The following is a 12,891-nucleotide window of genomic DNA, read 5'->3' as shown; positions in this document are numbered from 1 at the left end:
GTGGGAGGTCGAATATTAGATTAGCTAGATTTAGATAAGTTTTAATATAATTTTTTTTTATATATTTTTTAATCTAAATTTAATATAACTCTAAATTCACGATTGTATTTGAAAGCATATGTCTCAAACCATATATTTAAATTAGGTAAATTTGCATGAAATTTTATATAATTTTGTATTACATCATATTTAAATTCAATACAAATCAAATTCTAAACTCCCTCCAAATATAGGGTTAAATTTCGTCAAAAAGACACTTTTCCCTTATAATTCGCAGATAGACAAAAATTTTACGGAATATAAATGTTTAAAAAAAATAAACATTAGGAAAGGTTTATAAAAATTTTAAAATCTTAGAGGAGGTACTTAAAATTTTCAAACCCTTAAAGAAAAGCAGTGGTTTTTGGTCAAACCTCAAGGGAGGTTAATATATTTTATCTTCTTTTTTTTTTTTTTTTTTTTTAAGGGGCTCACTTTTAAAACAATTAAATTGAAAAATATATGACAATTTAATTTATTCAAAATGTGAATTTATGCAAGTAAAAGATATTTGAAAGTAGGTTGAAGATTGCCTCTTATATTTTATTAATGATAAAGTTTTTTTTTGGTTTTGCTCATATACAAAAATTCAACATTAGTATTGATATGATTGTTACTGAAGGGACTTGTGGAATAGCCCTAAGATTCGATTGTAGTGTATACGGATAAAATAAAATAAAAAATCAGATAATGCAATCCCTAATTACGTGATTAGAATTATACTTGCGAGATTTCTCTGATATGATCCCGAATCTGCAAGTATGAAAATGAGATTTTGAAAACGATCAGAAATCTTCTACTGTATTCCTTACACACGCCTTACTCCTGAGAGAGTGGACTCGTAAGTGGCTGCTAGGGTTTTCTTCTCTCACAAAAACGTTTGCCTCTGTGAAAGTTTTTTCATCTCTCTTAGCTGCTGAATGGAGCGTGTGTATATAGGTTACATCAGGGATTTCTGGGCAAATATGATTAGGGCTTCTCACGTAATTAAGAATTCCTAATTCGACCCGAATTTATCCTTAATTACGTTAATTATAATTCATACCACTAAAGTATAATAATTGCACTCCCTGTCATATTCAAAATTATATATATATATATATATATATATTTATTTACTAATGAAGCAAGACAACAAAAGAGACTTTTAGATTTAGAAGATCTAGAGCCCCTTAGGTCAAAATATGATAGGATTCATATTGGAATGGTCCAAGTATGATTATTCCCTTTAACAAGAGCAGACCTTAACAAACCCGTTTGTGTTGTTCTTCGTGATGTCAGGCATTATGAGTTCAATGATTCACTATTAGGCATGTTAGAATCAAATATTGCAGAAGGTCCAATTTATTTTGAATGTTATCCAAACATTAGGGCAAATCTTCAAGATAAATCATTATACAAGCTTTAAACACTTGATATTCAAACCAAAGGTTACGACATAGATTCAAGAAGTTCAAACCTTGAAATGATTTATAGAGTTTATTACAAAGCAACAACTTCAACCATTTTACCTAATTCACTTCAAACAAGTGAAAAAGGAGAAACAATTATGCTTCAAGCAAATTTTAACAGAAATTCCTTAGTATCTCATCCCAAGAAACTCCTATGGCATGAGATTCAAGCCGGAGGAGATTGGGAATTCAACAACTTAAATGAAACTGATCATGAAATTATTCCAAATATTCAAAAAACAGTTGCTACAAAAATTACTCAAGATGAAAGTGGGAATGTTAAAATCAACTTTCAATCATTATTAATAAGATACAAAAGTGTTGGTCAATCTTCAAGACAATCAATAGATTTAGGAAGAAAAAGTATTTCAAGTTTTTATTCATATGTTGAACCAAGTAGTAATCTTAAACTTAAAGGAATTGATTTTGGTTCAGAAATACACCAAGGTTATTATCAAGAAATCTCTGAGTCAAACTCTCCAACCGAATCTCAAATTTTAACAGAAGATCAAAGAGAAATTCTTCAAGAAGAAAACCAAAGGAAAAACATCATGGTTTTAAGTCAAGAATTTAAACCAAATATGGAGATGATTCGAAAAGATTTTTATCATGAACTTAATAAAAAGAACAGGATTTTATTCTTCAAAAAATTTAATGAAAAAGTAAGAGAAGAAATAAAGGCAGAATGGTTCAAAGAAATGGAAAGAATTGAAGAGAATATCCCTTTCTTCAAATTTGTCAAAGAAAGACAATCAATTAATGTAATTCAAGATTGCAAAAAGAATTGGAAAACTTTTGATAATTGTTATGTCGAATCAGTTCATCCTCCAGAAAACTCAATCAAATTTAATTATAAAGGAAAAGAGGTTATTGCCTCACCATTCAAAGAGGCAAAAGGGAAAACTGATATTGATCAATTAATTAGTCAAAACAATTATATAAAACAAATCTTAAGAACAATGGCTGCTCAAACAACAAGGATCGAAGAACATCTTAAAAATCTTACAGAAATAAAAAAACAATAGTACTTACGAAAAAGGAGAAACTAGCAAGTCAAAAGCAAGATTAAAAGATCCATACCCTTTAATACATTAGACAAAAGTTTAAAGGATTTCAATTTTGAAAAACAAAATGATCTTATTAAAAAGATTGATGAACTTGTTAATAAGACCTCCAACCTCAAAATCAATATGATATCAAAAGAAGAAGCAATTAATGCTCTTGAATCAAGTTTCACAAACAATGAAGATTTTGAAATCAATAAAATCAAAGACTGGAAGAGTCAAAGTCAAAGAATTTATTACAAAAAGCCTACACCTCCAAGCCTCTTATCAGAAGAGACAAATGATCTTCTTCTTCAAAAGATTTTTCAAGGAAACGAAAATATATATATTGGATAATTTACATATATATATATATATATATATATATAGATAAATTATCAAATTCTTTTATCATAACTACTCTATTCTTAAAAATAAGTATTACAAAAAGAGGGTATTATACGAAATTGATGTGACCTAAGAGAGCTGTCATATTGTCAAAAGAAGTATTGTACTCTTATGGGTTGGTTCATGATGTCATTTTTTATTTTTTTGGTTTTGCATTAGTTTTATATTTCAATATTTTGTAAAGTGATGATTTTATATTCATTTCTCCATTCAAGTATTTTTAAACAAAAATATAATATCTAAAAATATATATTATGATTAAATGTATACGTAATTAAAGCCAACTTGTATTTGGTAAAGTATTTTTTTAGTAATAAAGTAATTTTCATGTTAGGGTCATTGCACAATTTATTAGAATGTTGAATTTTGAAAATATTAACCACAACAATTTGATGGTTTTGCGATTTATATTTATTAAATTATACTAATAATTGAATATAAATCAGATATGCTATAATTTACTCTTTTGATCTATATATTGTTAATATATACTATCTTAACAACAGTACCAACCTCTAAAATTTAACGAATTGAATATATAATTTTATAATAATGTAGAATCTATTTGCAAATAGGTACATAATTTCAATTTTTAATGTCTAAAAATGCTATATTAATAGTTATAAGATATACATTAGTATAATTTAAAATTTGCATTAGCCTATTTAATAATAAGGATAATATTATTAAATATTTTCAGAGCTGGTACCACAGAGGACTATACATGAGAACATAAGGTAAAAAAAAAAAATCAAAAACTGAAGAAAACAAAATTGGCTGAAAAATCTTGAAGCTGCCACGTGTCCCTCCCTATTTCAGAGAAAATATATGGATAGATAGATGGGACAACAATGAATAGAAATGGGATAAATGATACTTAAGACCTTGATTAGTAGTAAAATTAAATACAGCAGGCAGATATTCTAACTTACTGTGAGGTATTTATGTTCATTTTACCAATTTTAACATTCACATCTCAACTACATTTGCCTGTTGAATCTTATAACCATCTATTAAATTTCCTCACTAAAATATCAACAGAAAAATAACTATTAGAAAGAAGCTCCATTAGTGATTTAGTTCTACTAATACTACCACTGCAATTCGCAGGGGATATGACTTTGGCACATTGTCTAAAGACAACGAATTGCATACAGTTACATACAGAATTTGGCAATTCCCACTTGCTAGTATGGACTAGCCACTTCTATTTATTTCTCAGAAGAAGTGTCCTTCCCTGTAATGGTATATCAAAGAGAGGAATGAAACAAAAGAAACCAAGGGAAAAAAAAAAAAGCTGGAATATTAGAGGGAAAAATTAAGGGGAAAAATGTAAAGAATCTCTCACCTACATTCCCCGAATCAGCCATAAGCCCCGGGCAATCATTTAGGCGCAAAAAGCCTGCTCTCCTCGCCCACAATCATTAGTTTATTTGTCTCGGCTGAATTTTGGATCCTATGTGCATTTTACAGTCCATGGTTTCATTTCCATATACCTCATTGAAGCTTTAACACCTCCCCCAATCCCCATTTCATTAGCTTCATTTCCATCTCCCCCATGATCATTGAAACTTGCAAACTCCGAGGGGAGGGGCTTTAGTTGATTACTTTCGCATCCAATGGATCCTTACACACCCATTTCCTGCCTCTGCAAAGATAAATCTCCAGGCCTGCCCTGCCCTCCCGTGTCTGCTATAATGAGTTTTTGCCTTTAGCAAACCCGAGTAGAATCCACCTTGACACAGATGTTGTGATCATTCGTTTTTGGACCATATTCATTACTCCTCAAGAGAGGACTTGTCGGTGTGCGTAGATTGCACTTCAGCTGTGGAATGCTTGCTGAGGGCCATCATAAAAGAAGATTTGGAGCCATCATCCATAAATAGCACACTTGCATTCAGGAATGGGGCTTCCTGTGGTGGAGGGATCTGACAGCCTTCATTGACTAGCATTTCAACTATTTCAGACATGGATGGTCTTAAAGCAATGGGAGCTTGTGTGCACAGTAGCCCGATTTGAAGCACATTTGATGCTTGTTGCACTGGAAAGTCACCTTTCAAGCATGGGTCAACAGACTGAGCAACATGATCTGACCGGTAATCTTTCCAAACCTGATACCACGAGGACAAGGGAAAGGAAGGTTGTCAAGTGCTAAACCCACCAAAATACAGATCCCACGTAGGGTGTGTGCGTGCATGTCTGTGTGAGCGCATAAACAAATAAAAGAACAACTTGCAGTGCTAAATCATATGATTCAAAGACCTTCCCCAGATAGAGCAGAATGGTGAAGCATTGTGCATTTAGCCTATCCTAAGCAGTTAGAATAATAACAATTCTTTGTTGAACCAAGATATGAATGTTTCACATTGTAATAGCATTTATCCAATTAATTTTTGACAGGCACATACCATCAACAATACCCAGTTGCAATTGGAACATGATCTTAATTTTGCAAAACCAGTGTCCAAAATATAGGGTCCAGATTACACGCTATTTTAAACCTTTTATATCTCTAAGAACTTAAAAGAAATGAAAAAAACATCATGTTGGTAAGCAGATCACTAAATGCTATTGTGGAAAATCAAATTTAATAAACCAAAAAAGAATATGAGTCTTACAGTTTCCAAAATTGAACCAGTCCCCTGCATGTAAATGCTGTTCTTTCTACCAGTAGCAATCTCAAGAACCAGCACCCCAAAAGCATAAACATCTGCTTTATCCGTTAGTAGTCCCCGAAGAAGATATTCCGGAGCCATATAACCCCTGTTGCCCAAAAAGAAAACACACACCACATTTCACAAAAACTATAGAAATTTTCAGAATGTTTAAATGAATAAGAATACATATAAAAGGCAAGACAAAATGAACTGGAGAACAATCTCTTCTTACAGTGTCCCTGCAACATGAGAGAGAACACAAGGCCTATTAGATGCAACGCAGCAGGCAAGTCCAAAATCAGCAATTTTTGGGGTAAGATTCTCATCAAGGAGAATGTTGCTGCATTTTATGTCCCTATGGATAATTTTTTTTGCAGAGCCTCCATGAAGATGTGCAAGCCCTTCTGCTATTCCCAGGATGATATGAAATCGCTGCTGCCAATTTAGAAATGGGTTCATGTTCCTATCTGCAGGCAATGAGAGTTTTCTTGTCATGTAGCAGGCATGATAGAGGCTAGCTAGAGAGCAAAGTGATATGTCACCATTTTATGTTCTTTTCCCATCTAAAATACATCTTAAAGTTGTATAGATTTCATTTACTTTAGAAAAAAAGGTGAAGCAGTTTAAATTTTGAGAAGAATAAATACACAATCATAATAATTATTCTAGGAATTGGGCATAAGAAGCACTGGGAACACTTCTAGAAATGGGAAACTTAATGGAATGGCAGAATGAACAATGGAGAAAATAGAATAAAAAGTGCTGAAATGAGGCTAAACAAGCATGACTAGGAGTTTATATTTGGATATTTACCAAAAAGGAATTGATCAAGGCCCTTGTTTGGTACATATTCATAGACCAGAAGCATCTCTGCACCTTCGATGCTCATACCCAAAAGCCTCACAAGGTTCTTGTGTCGAATTCTTTCAACCAAATGTACCTCATTGAAGAAGTGATCTGTCCATTGTCGAATACTATGGTGTAATCTCTTCACAGCAACAATAGTTCCATCAGGGAGAGTGCCTTTGTACACAGAACCAGCTGCTCCTTGGCCTAATTTCCTTGAGGCATCAAAAAATTCAGTTGCTTTTTCAAGTACCTCGTAAGGAAAATTCACTTTAGGGTTGATTACTTCGGTTGGACCTGGAATGTGATTCTTGGGTTCTAAGCAGATGTAAGAAAACATGGTATTAGATTACAATTCATACAAATTCTGGACAAGATTTTGCGGGAATAATGTCTTCTAAGGAGCCGTACCTGTTCTGGCCTTCGACAATTTTGTACGATGAAGATAAACTCCACAGACAATGATCATAGACAAGATCACCACTACTACAACAACAACAAAGATGCCTACAGGCGGCGGTGCTTTAAAACAAGAAACACAGAAAATCTGTCAAGGTATACACCAAACAGAACAGAGATCACATGCTTCCAGGTTCATTCTACCTCCACTTTATTCCACATAATAAACAGAAGAACTAGATTGAAAGTTGACAAATGACCGCAACAATTAGTAAAAATACCTACAAAATCATATATTTGAAAACCATTTCTGCATAATCAACCAAATGTTTAATCTTCCCAAAACATCTACTGGAAACCATTTCTTTACAAGCAAGCAAATTTTTAATCTTTCCGAAACCTACGAAAAAGTGAAAATCAATGCAAAACCCAATTCAATTAAGTTGGAGAGAGAGAGAGAGAGAGAGAGAGAGAGAGAGATACCGGTGTCAGACTGGTAGTCATCGTCGAAAAATTTAGATGAAGAATACCTCAAATAACACCCAGCATACATAGCCTTCCCTCCCAAGCGAGGTAAACACGTCATCAACCCAGCGGTTGCATTGCCGAAACAATACTCACAATCCTCCACGCTAACCGAGTTCCAGCACTGCGCCAGCGCGTACGCGGGCGCCGAGTTATCGTGCCTCGCCTCCGCCACCGCAAATCCGCCGCTCTGCACCGCCTTCTTTGTCACATTCTCCAGCGCTTCGTCCACCGAATTGTTAAACTTCCCCCTCGTGATTCTGTCCACGAAGCCCAAATCCTCTTCGCAGCGCACAAAGTCGTGGACGCGGTCGACTGATTCAGAGAAGAAGCTGTAATTGTCGTAGCGTAGAAAGCATCCATCGAGGTACATGCGGGCCGAATTGGAGGGGAGGCATCGGGGGAGCTTGTTCCTGCTCTTGACGAAACAGAGCTGGCAATCCTGCGCGGAGAGATCCTCGTGGCATTGGGCGAGGCCGAACATCTGCGGATTCGAGACGATCGAAGCAGTTCCCCAGTGTTGAAGTGAGATCTGGAGGGAGAGGACTTCCATCATTTCCTTCAAATTGTCGGCAAATGCGGCTGGAAACTGCGATTTTCCGCAGAAAAGTCGGGCTTCAGCGGTTCGATTCTCGGGGAGGGAGTGAGAGACGAAGAAAATTGAGGAGAAGACGACGACCCATGCGAGAATTCGATGGATTAGGGCCGAAAAGCGCATTGAATTGAAATGAGTATTGGAAACTTTGGTGGGGGAGCTTAGTTCCGGAATTGAGAAGTTGCGGAGCAAATCAATGACTTGCTCAAATGGGTTCCTTCTCTCTCCCAATGATTTTGCGGCATCGGAGAGCAGAGAGGTGAAGATTGGTGTGAGAATTTGAGGTTACTTTGTTTGAATTGGATGCGCCTCCCCTCCGCATTCCTGCATGCATGAAGATAGCTTCTGTTTGTGAAAGAATGGATGACTCGTGATATTGGTTATTTTTTTTTTTCCATAAAAAATGGATAAATTACAAAAGCAATATATATACGTAAATTATCAAGATATATATATATATATATATATATATATACAAGTAAATAATACGATATATATATATATATGTATATCATCTGATATATATATATATATGCATATATATATATACATATATCGTATTATTTACTTGTATATATATATATATATATATATATATATATACGTAAATCATCTTATGTATATGTATATATACGTAAATAATCTGATATATATTTATATATATATATATATATATACGTAAATTATCTGATATAATCTGATATATATATATATATCCATATACATCAGATGATTTACGTGTGTATATACATATAGATTATATCAGATAATTTACGTATATATATATATATATATATATATATATATATATATATTTCCAATCCCCCCAACAGAATTGGGTTTTTGATTCAAAAACAAAAGCAAGCTATTTTCAGGCAGCAGTTCCACCTTGAAGGGAAATCCAAACGTTTTCAGTCATCAAAAACAACTCCGCCATTGACGGTTCTCGCTCTCCTTCATCCATTTCCAACCACCTTCCCATTCTCACCACTCCCCCAAAATTGCCAATAGGCAAAACAGAGAGCAACCTCGAGAAAAAGAACCCAAGGATCATCCCCCTTTCCGCCTGGCTCTGTTCCGGGTAATAATTAATAATAATCCAGGTATGTCTGCAAATGCTTCGAATCTCCGTAGATGACATGAACATTTGAATCTATAGGAACAAACCTAAAAGAAAAGAAGAAAAAGAAGAAGAAGTAAGTCTTTCCTTTTCTTTCCTTTTCTTTTCTTTTCTTTTCTTTTCTAGGCGTACAGGAAAACTCTCCTCTCCTCTTCTCTTTTCCTTTCTTCCTTTGTGTTTCCTTGTTTTCCTGTATGCCGAAATAAAGCCCCTTCCCTTGTTTCTCCCATAGCCATGCACCCCAAAGCTCGAGTTTTGTTCTCCCTTGCATGTCTATGCGTCGTCTTCATCCCCGTTTCTGGTCTGAAGGGCTCAGACTCGACCCCAAACTCGTTGATCTTGAGCTGCGGCTCTGCCAATGGTGGCTCCGATGAGAACGGTCGAAAATGGGAGCCAGACACCAAGTACCTCGTATCTTCAGACAATTCCATTATGGCTTCTGCTCAATACCAGGACCCTTCCTTGCCATCTGCAGTCCCATACATGTCCGCAAGGATCTTCACATCTGAAGCCACGTACAAATTCCCTCTTAAATCCGCTAAGCGCTACTGGCTGAGGCTTCATTTTTACCCATCTGCTTACAGCTCTCTCGCCTCCGACGAAGCCTTCTTCTCTGTCGTGGCTGGCGGGGTCACGCTATTGAACAACTTTAGCAGTTCAATCACAGCTCAGGCTCTCACACAAGGTTACATTATCAGAGAATTCTCCTTAGCTCCCTTGCATTCTGACAATCTCAATGTTACCTTCAGGCCTAATTCCAACACCCACAGTGGGGCTTATGCCTTCGTTAATGGGATTGAGGTGATTCCGATGCCCGACTTGTTTGAAGCAGCCACTGTGGTGGGTATCTCTGACCAGTCGGTTGAAGCGGGGAGCTTGAGTATGCAGACAATGTTCAGGTTGAATGTCGGAGGGCAGTACGTTTCTCCTACTAATGATTCTGAGCTTTCGAGGACTTGGTACGATGACTCACCATATCTGTTTGGGGCAAGCTCTGGGGTCACCTCCATGGCGGATAATAATGTGAAGATCCAGTACAAGGACATGCCGGGTTATGTAGCTCCGGTGGACGTGTACAAGACATCAAGGTCTATGGGACCGGACCCAAAAATTAATGAGAATTATAACCTCACTTGGGTTTTTCAAGTTGATGGGAACTTCACTTACCTTGTGAGATTTCATTTCTGCGAGTACCAGATGACAAAGATCAACCAGAGAGTGTTCGATATATACATCAACAATCAAACTGCAATGGCTCGGGCAGATGTTATCGCTTGGTCAGGATCAAAGGCAGTTCCTGTGTACAAAGATTACGCAATGTACGTCCCGGATGGGCAAGGAGATGAGCAGCTCTGGGTGGCTCTCCATCCTTCCACTTCGGTGAAGCCTATGATCTATGATGCAATTCTGAATGGGCTGGAAATCTTCAAGCTTAGTGATGCGGCAGGGAACTTGGCAGGCCCTAATCCGACGCCTTCGTCGATGCTTTTGAAAGCTGAGCCTGAGAAACCGAAGTCTTTTGCACAAACAAAGTCGACAGACAATGGTAAAGTCATTGGTGCCATCGGTGGAGTTGCTTCTCTCGGGGTAGTGGCGGCTCTATGCCTAGCAGTTAGTTACCAGAGGAAAAGAAGAGTCCCCGGGAGCGAGTCCCAGAGCTCTAATTGGCTACCCATCTATGGGAACTCCCGAACAACGGTTAGCAAATCGACTATCTCTGGAAAGAGTACCATCAGCAGCAACATTTCGAATGAGGCTGCGTGCAATTCCCGTCATTTCACTTTGGCCGAGATCAAACTTGCAACCAGGAACTTTGATGAATCTCAGGTGATTGGGGTTGGAGGTTTTGGGAAGGTTTACAAGGGAGTTGTCGATGGAACAACCAAAGTGGCCATCAAGAGGTCGAACCCGTCGTCGGAGCAAGGAGTAAATGAATTCCAGACTGAGATTGAGATGCTTTCCAAGTTGAGGCACAAGCACTTGGTGTCTCTGATTGGATACTGTGAAGAGAATGATGAGATGATCTTGGTTTACGACTATATGGCATATGGCACACTTAGGGAGCATTTGTACAAGACCAACAAGCCCCATCTCCCATGGAAGCAAAGGTTGGAGATTTGCATAGGAGCAGCAAGGGGGCTTTACTACCTTCACACCGGTGCGAAGTACACCATCATCCACAGGGATGTGAAGACTACAAACATTCTCTTGGATGAGAAATGGGTGGCAAAGGTTTCAGATTTTGGGCTTTCTAAAACAGGCCCTAACATGAACCAATCTCATGTTAGCACTGTGGTGAAGGGAAGCTTTGGTTACTTGGATCCCGAGTACTTCCGGAGGCAACAATTGACGGAAAAATCTGATGTCTATTCATTCGGCGTTGTCCTTTTCGAGGTCTTGTGCGCGAGGCCAGCGCTAAACGCAAGCCTCCCAAAGGAACAAGTTAGCCTAGCTGATTGGGCCCTGCATTGCCAGAGGAAGGGACTCCTTGAGGAGATCATAGACCCTCATCTCAAGGGGAAAATCAAGGCAGAGTGCCTCAAGAAGTTCGCCGACACAGCTCAGAAGTGCTTGGCTGATCAAGGCATCGATCGTCCATCTATGGGTGATGTGCTGTGGAACCTTGAGTTTGCTCTCCAGCTGCAGGAAAATCCTGAGACTGTAAAATTGGATCTGCAAAGTATGGAGAATGATACCTCTGAAAATCTTAGGAACAACCTAAGCATTGGCAGCTCAACCGAGATTAGCGGGGCATCAGACGACCTGAATTCCAGCGAGATCTTCTCACAGATTGTCAATCCAAAAGGGCGATAAAGAAATCGAGTTTTCATTGCCCTTGTTGGGCTCAGCGTAATGGACTACATTATAAAACGAGAAAGCCGTGGAATTGGAGCAAGTAAAGCTAAGCTGATAGCGTTTGTATTGGCGTTATGGTCTTTCTTCTTTCTTTCTTTCATTTTATTTTTTATTTTTTGATCTTTTAGTATTATGTATTGGGCAGGCTAGCCAAACCAATAGCAACTTGTATTCTGCAGGAGGAGTTTCAAACAGTACTCAACTTCATACATGCCTGGGATTCTATGTTCATTTACGTGTACTTCGTAATACTATTCACCAATTCCTTACTTCCTCTGAGCTGGTACTCTTAAATTACAGATATACGCACTGTCCACATAAATAATTGCAGGAATCGTTTGCCTACAATCCTTATTTTTCAGTTGAATTGGGTAAGACTCAAGGTTTCATGCAACATGCATCCACGTAACTGTATAATTGGTTCGGTTTAGATATATCCGTAATTACAAAGGTATGTAATTATAGTATTGACTATACTAAACTATCATTTGCAGTTAAATTATATAATGGTTTGATTTAGATACGTCCATAATTATGCAGGTCCTTAGTATTAACTTTTCATACCATTGGAAATTAAACAACGTACGTAATTACAAATTTAACATTATTTTTTGAAAATGTACAAAATTTTGTGATTATAGACAATTTAATTTGAATAAGTACGTAATTACCGCAATTATATATGTATCTAATTGCTTCAGTTTAATTTTCAAACAAACTAATAAATATGCATGTATATAATTACGTAATTGGTTCGGTTTAGATATATTCTTAATAATGTAAACATGCATGTACCTATAGTAATTAAACAACAAAATTGCATAATTAATACTATAATTTGAAAATATATTGACATAATTTTATAATCATGGACAATTTGGTTTGAATATGTCTATAATGATGCAATTATGTACGTATGTAATCGACTTACTTTCATTTTTCAAGCCAATGA

General features: G+C 36.7%; 2 protein-coding genes across 2 annotated transcripts; one reads left to right on the top strand and one right to left on the bottom strand.

Moving 5' to 3' along the window:
- Positions 1 to 3,993: 3,993 nt before the first annotated feature.
- Positions 3,994 to 8,287, bottom strand: LOC131156787 (cysteine-rich receptor-like protein kinase 42). The gene is made up of 6 exons (XM_058110741.1): positions 7,327 to 8,287; positions 6,856 to 6,966; positions 6,412 to 6,762; positions 5,831 to 6,065; positions 5,560 to 5,704; positions 3,994 to 5,052 (listed from the first exon to the last, which is right to left on the bottom strand). The coding sequence occupies exons 1-6, from the start codon at positions 8,084 to 8,086 to the stop codon at positions 4,720 to 4,722; spliced, it is 1,935 nt and encodes a 644-aa protein (XP_057966724.1). The 5' UTR covers positions 8,087 to 8,287; the 3' UTR covers positions 3,994 to 4,719.
- Positions 8,288 to 9,317: 1,030 nt separating this feature from the next.
- Positions 9,318 to 11,897, top strand: LOC131156111 (receptor-like protein kinase ANXUR1). The gene has a single exon (XM_058109557.1). It carries the CDS (start codon positions 9,318 to 9,320, stop codon positions 11,895 to 11,897), a length of 2,580 nt encoding a protein of 859 aa, XP_057965540.1.
- The last annotated feature ends 994 nt before the right edge of the window (positions 11,898 to 12,891 follow it).

The sequence above is a fragment of the Malania oleifera genome, chromosome 5 (genome assembly GCF_029873635.1).
Source record: "Malania oleifera isolate guangnan ecotype guangnan chromosome 5, ASM2987363v1, whole genome shotgun sequence".
Classification (NCBI taxonomy): domain Eukaryota; kingdom Viridiplantae; phylum Streptophyta; class Magnoliopsida; order Santalales; family Ximeniaceae; genus Malania; species Malania oleifera.
The sequence above is the reverse complement of the archived record's forward strand: the minus strand, read 5'-3'. Positions and strand labels throughout refer to the sequence as shown.

What these genes read in the sequence shown, in the direction of transcription:
- LOC131156787 (XM_058110741.1), bottom strand. Translation starts at nt 8,086, where the DNA reads ATGCGCTTTTCGGCCCTAATCCATCGAATTCTCGCATGGGTCGTCGTC. An exon ending in TGACTACCAGTCTGACACCG is followed by an intron (nt 6,967 to 7,326) that starts GTATCTCTCTCT and finishes CTTGTTTTAAAG; the next exon opens with CACCGCCGCCTGTAGGCATC. An exon ending in CCTTGATCAATTCCTTTTTG is followed by an intron (nt 6,066 to 6,411) that starts GTAAATATCCAA and finishes CATTGCCTGCAG; the next exon opens with ATAGGAACATGAACCCATTT.
- LOC131156111 (XM_058109557.1), top strand. Translation starts at nt 9,318, where the DNA reads ATGCACCCCAAAGCTCGAGTTTTGTTCTCCCTTGCATGTCTATGCGTC.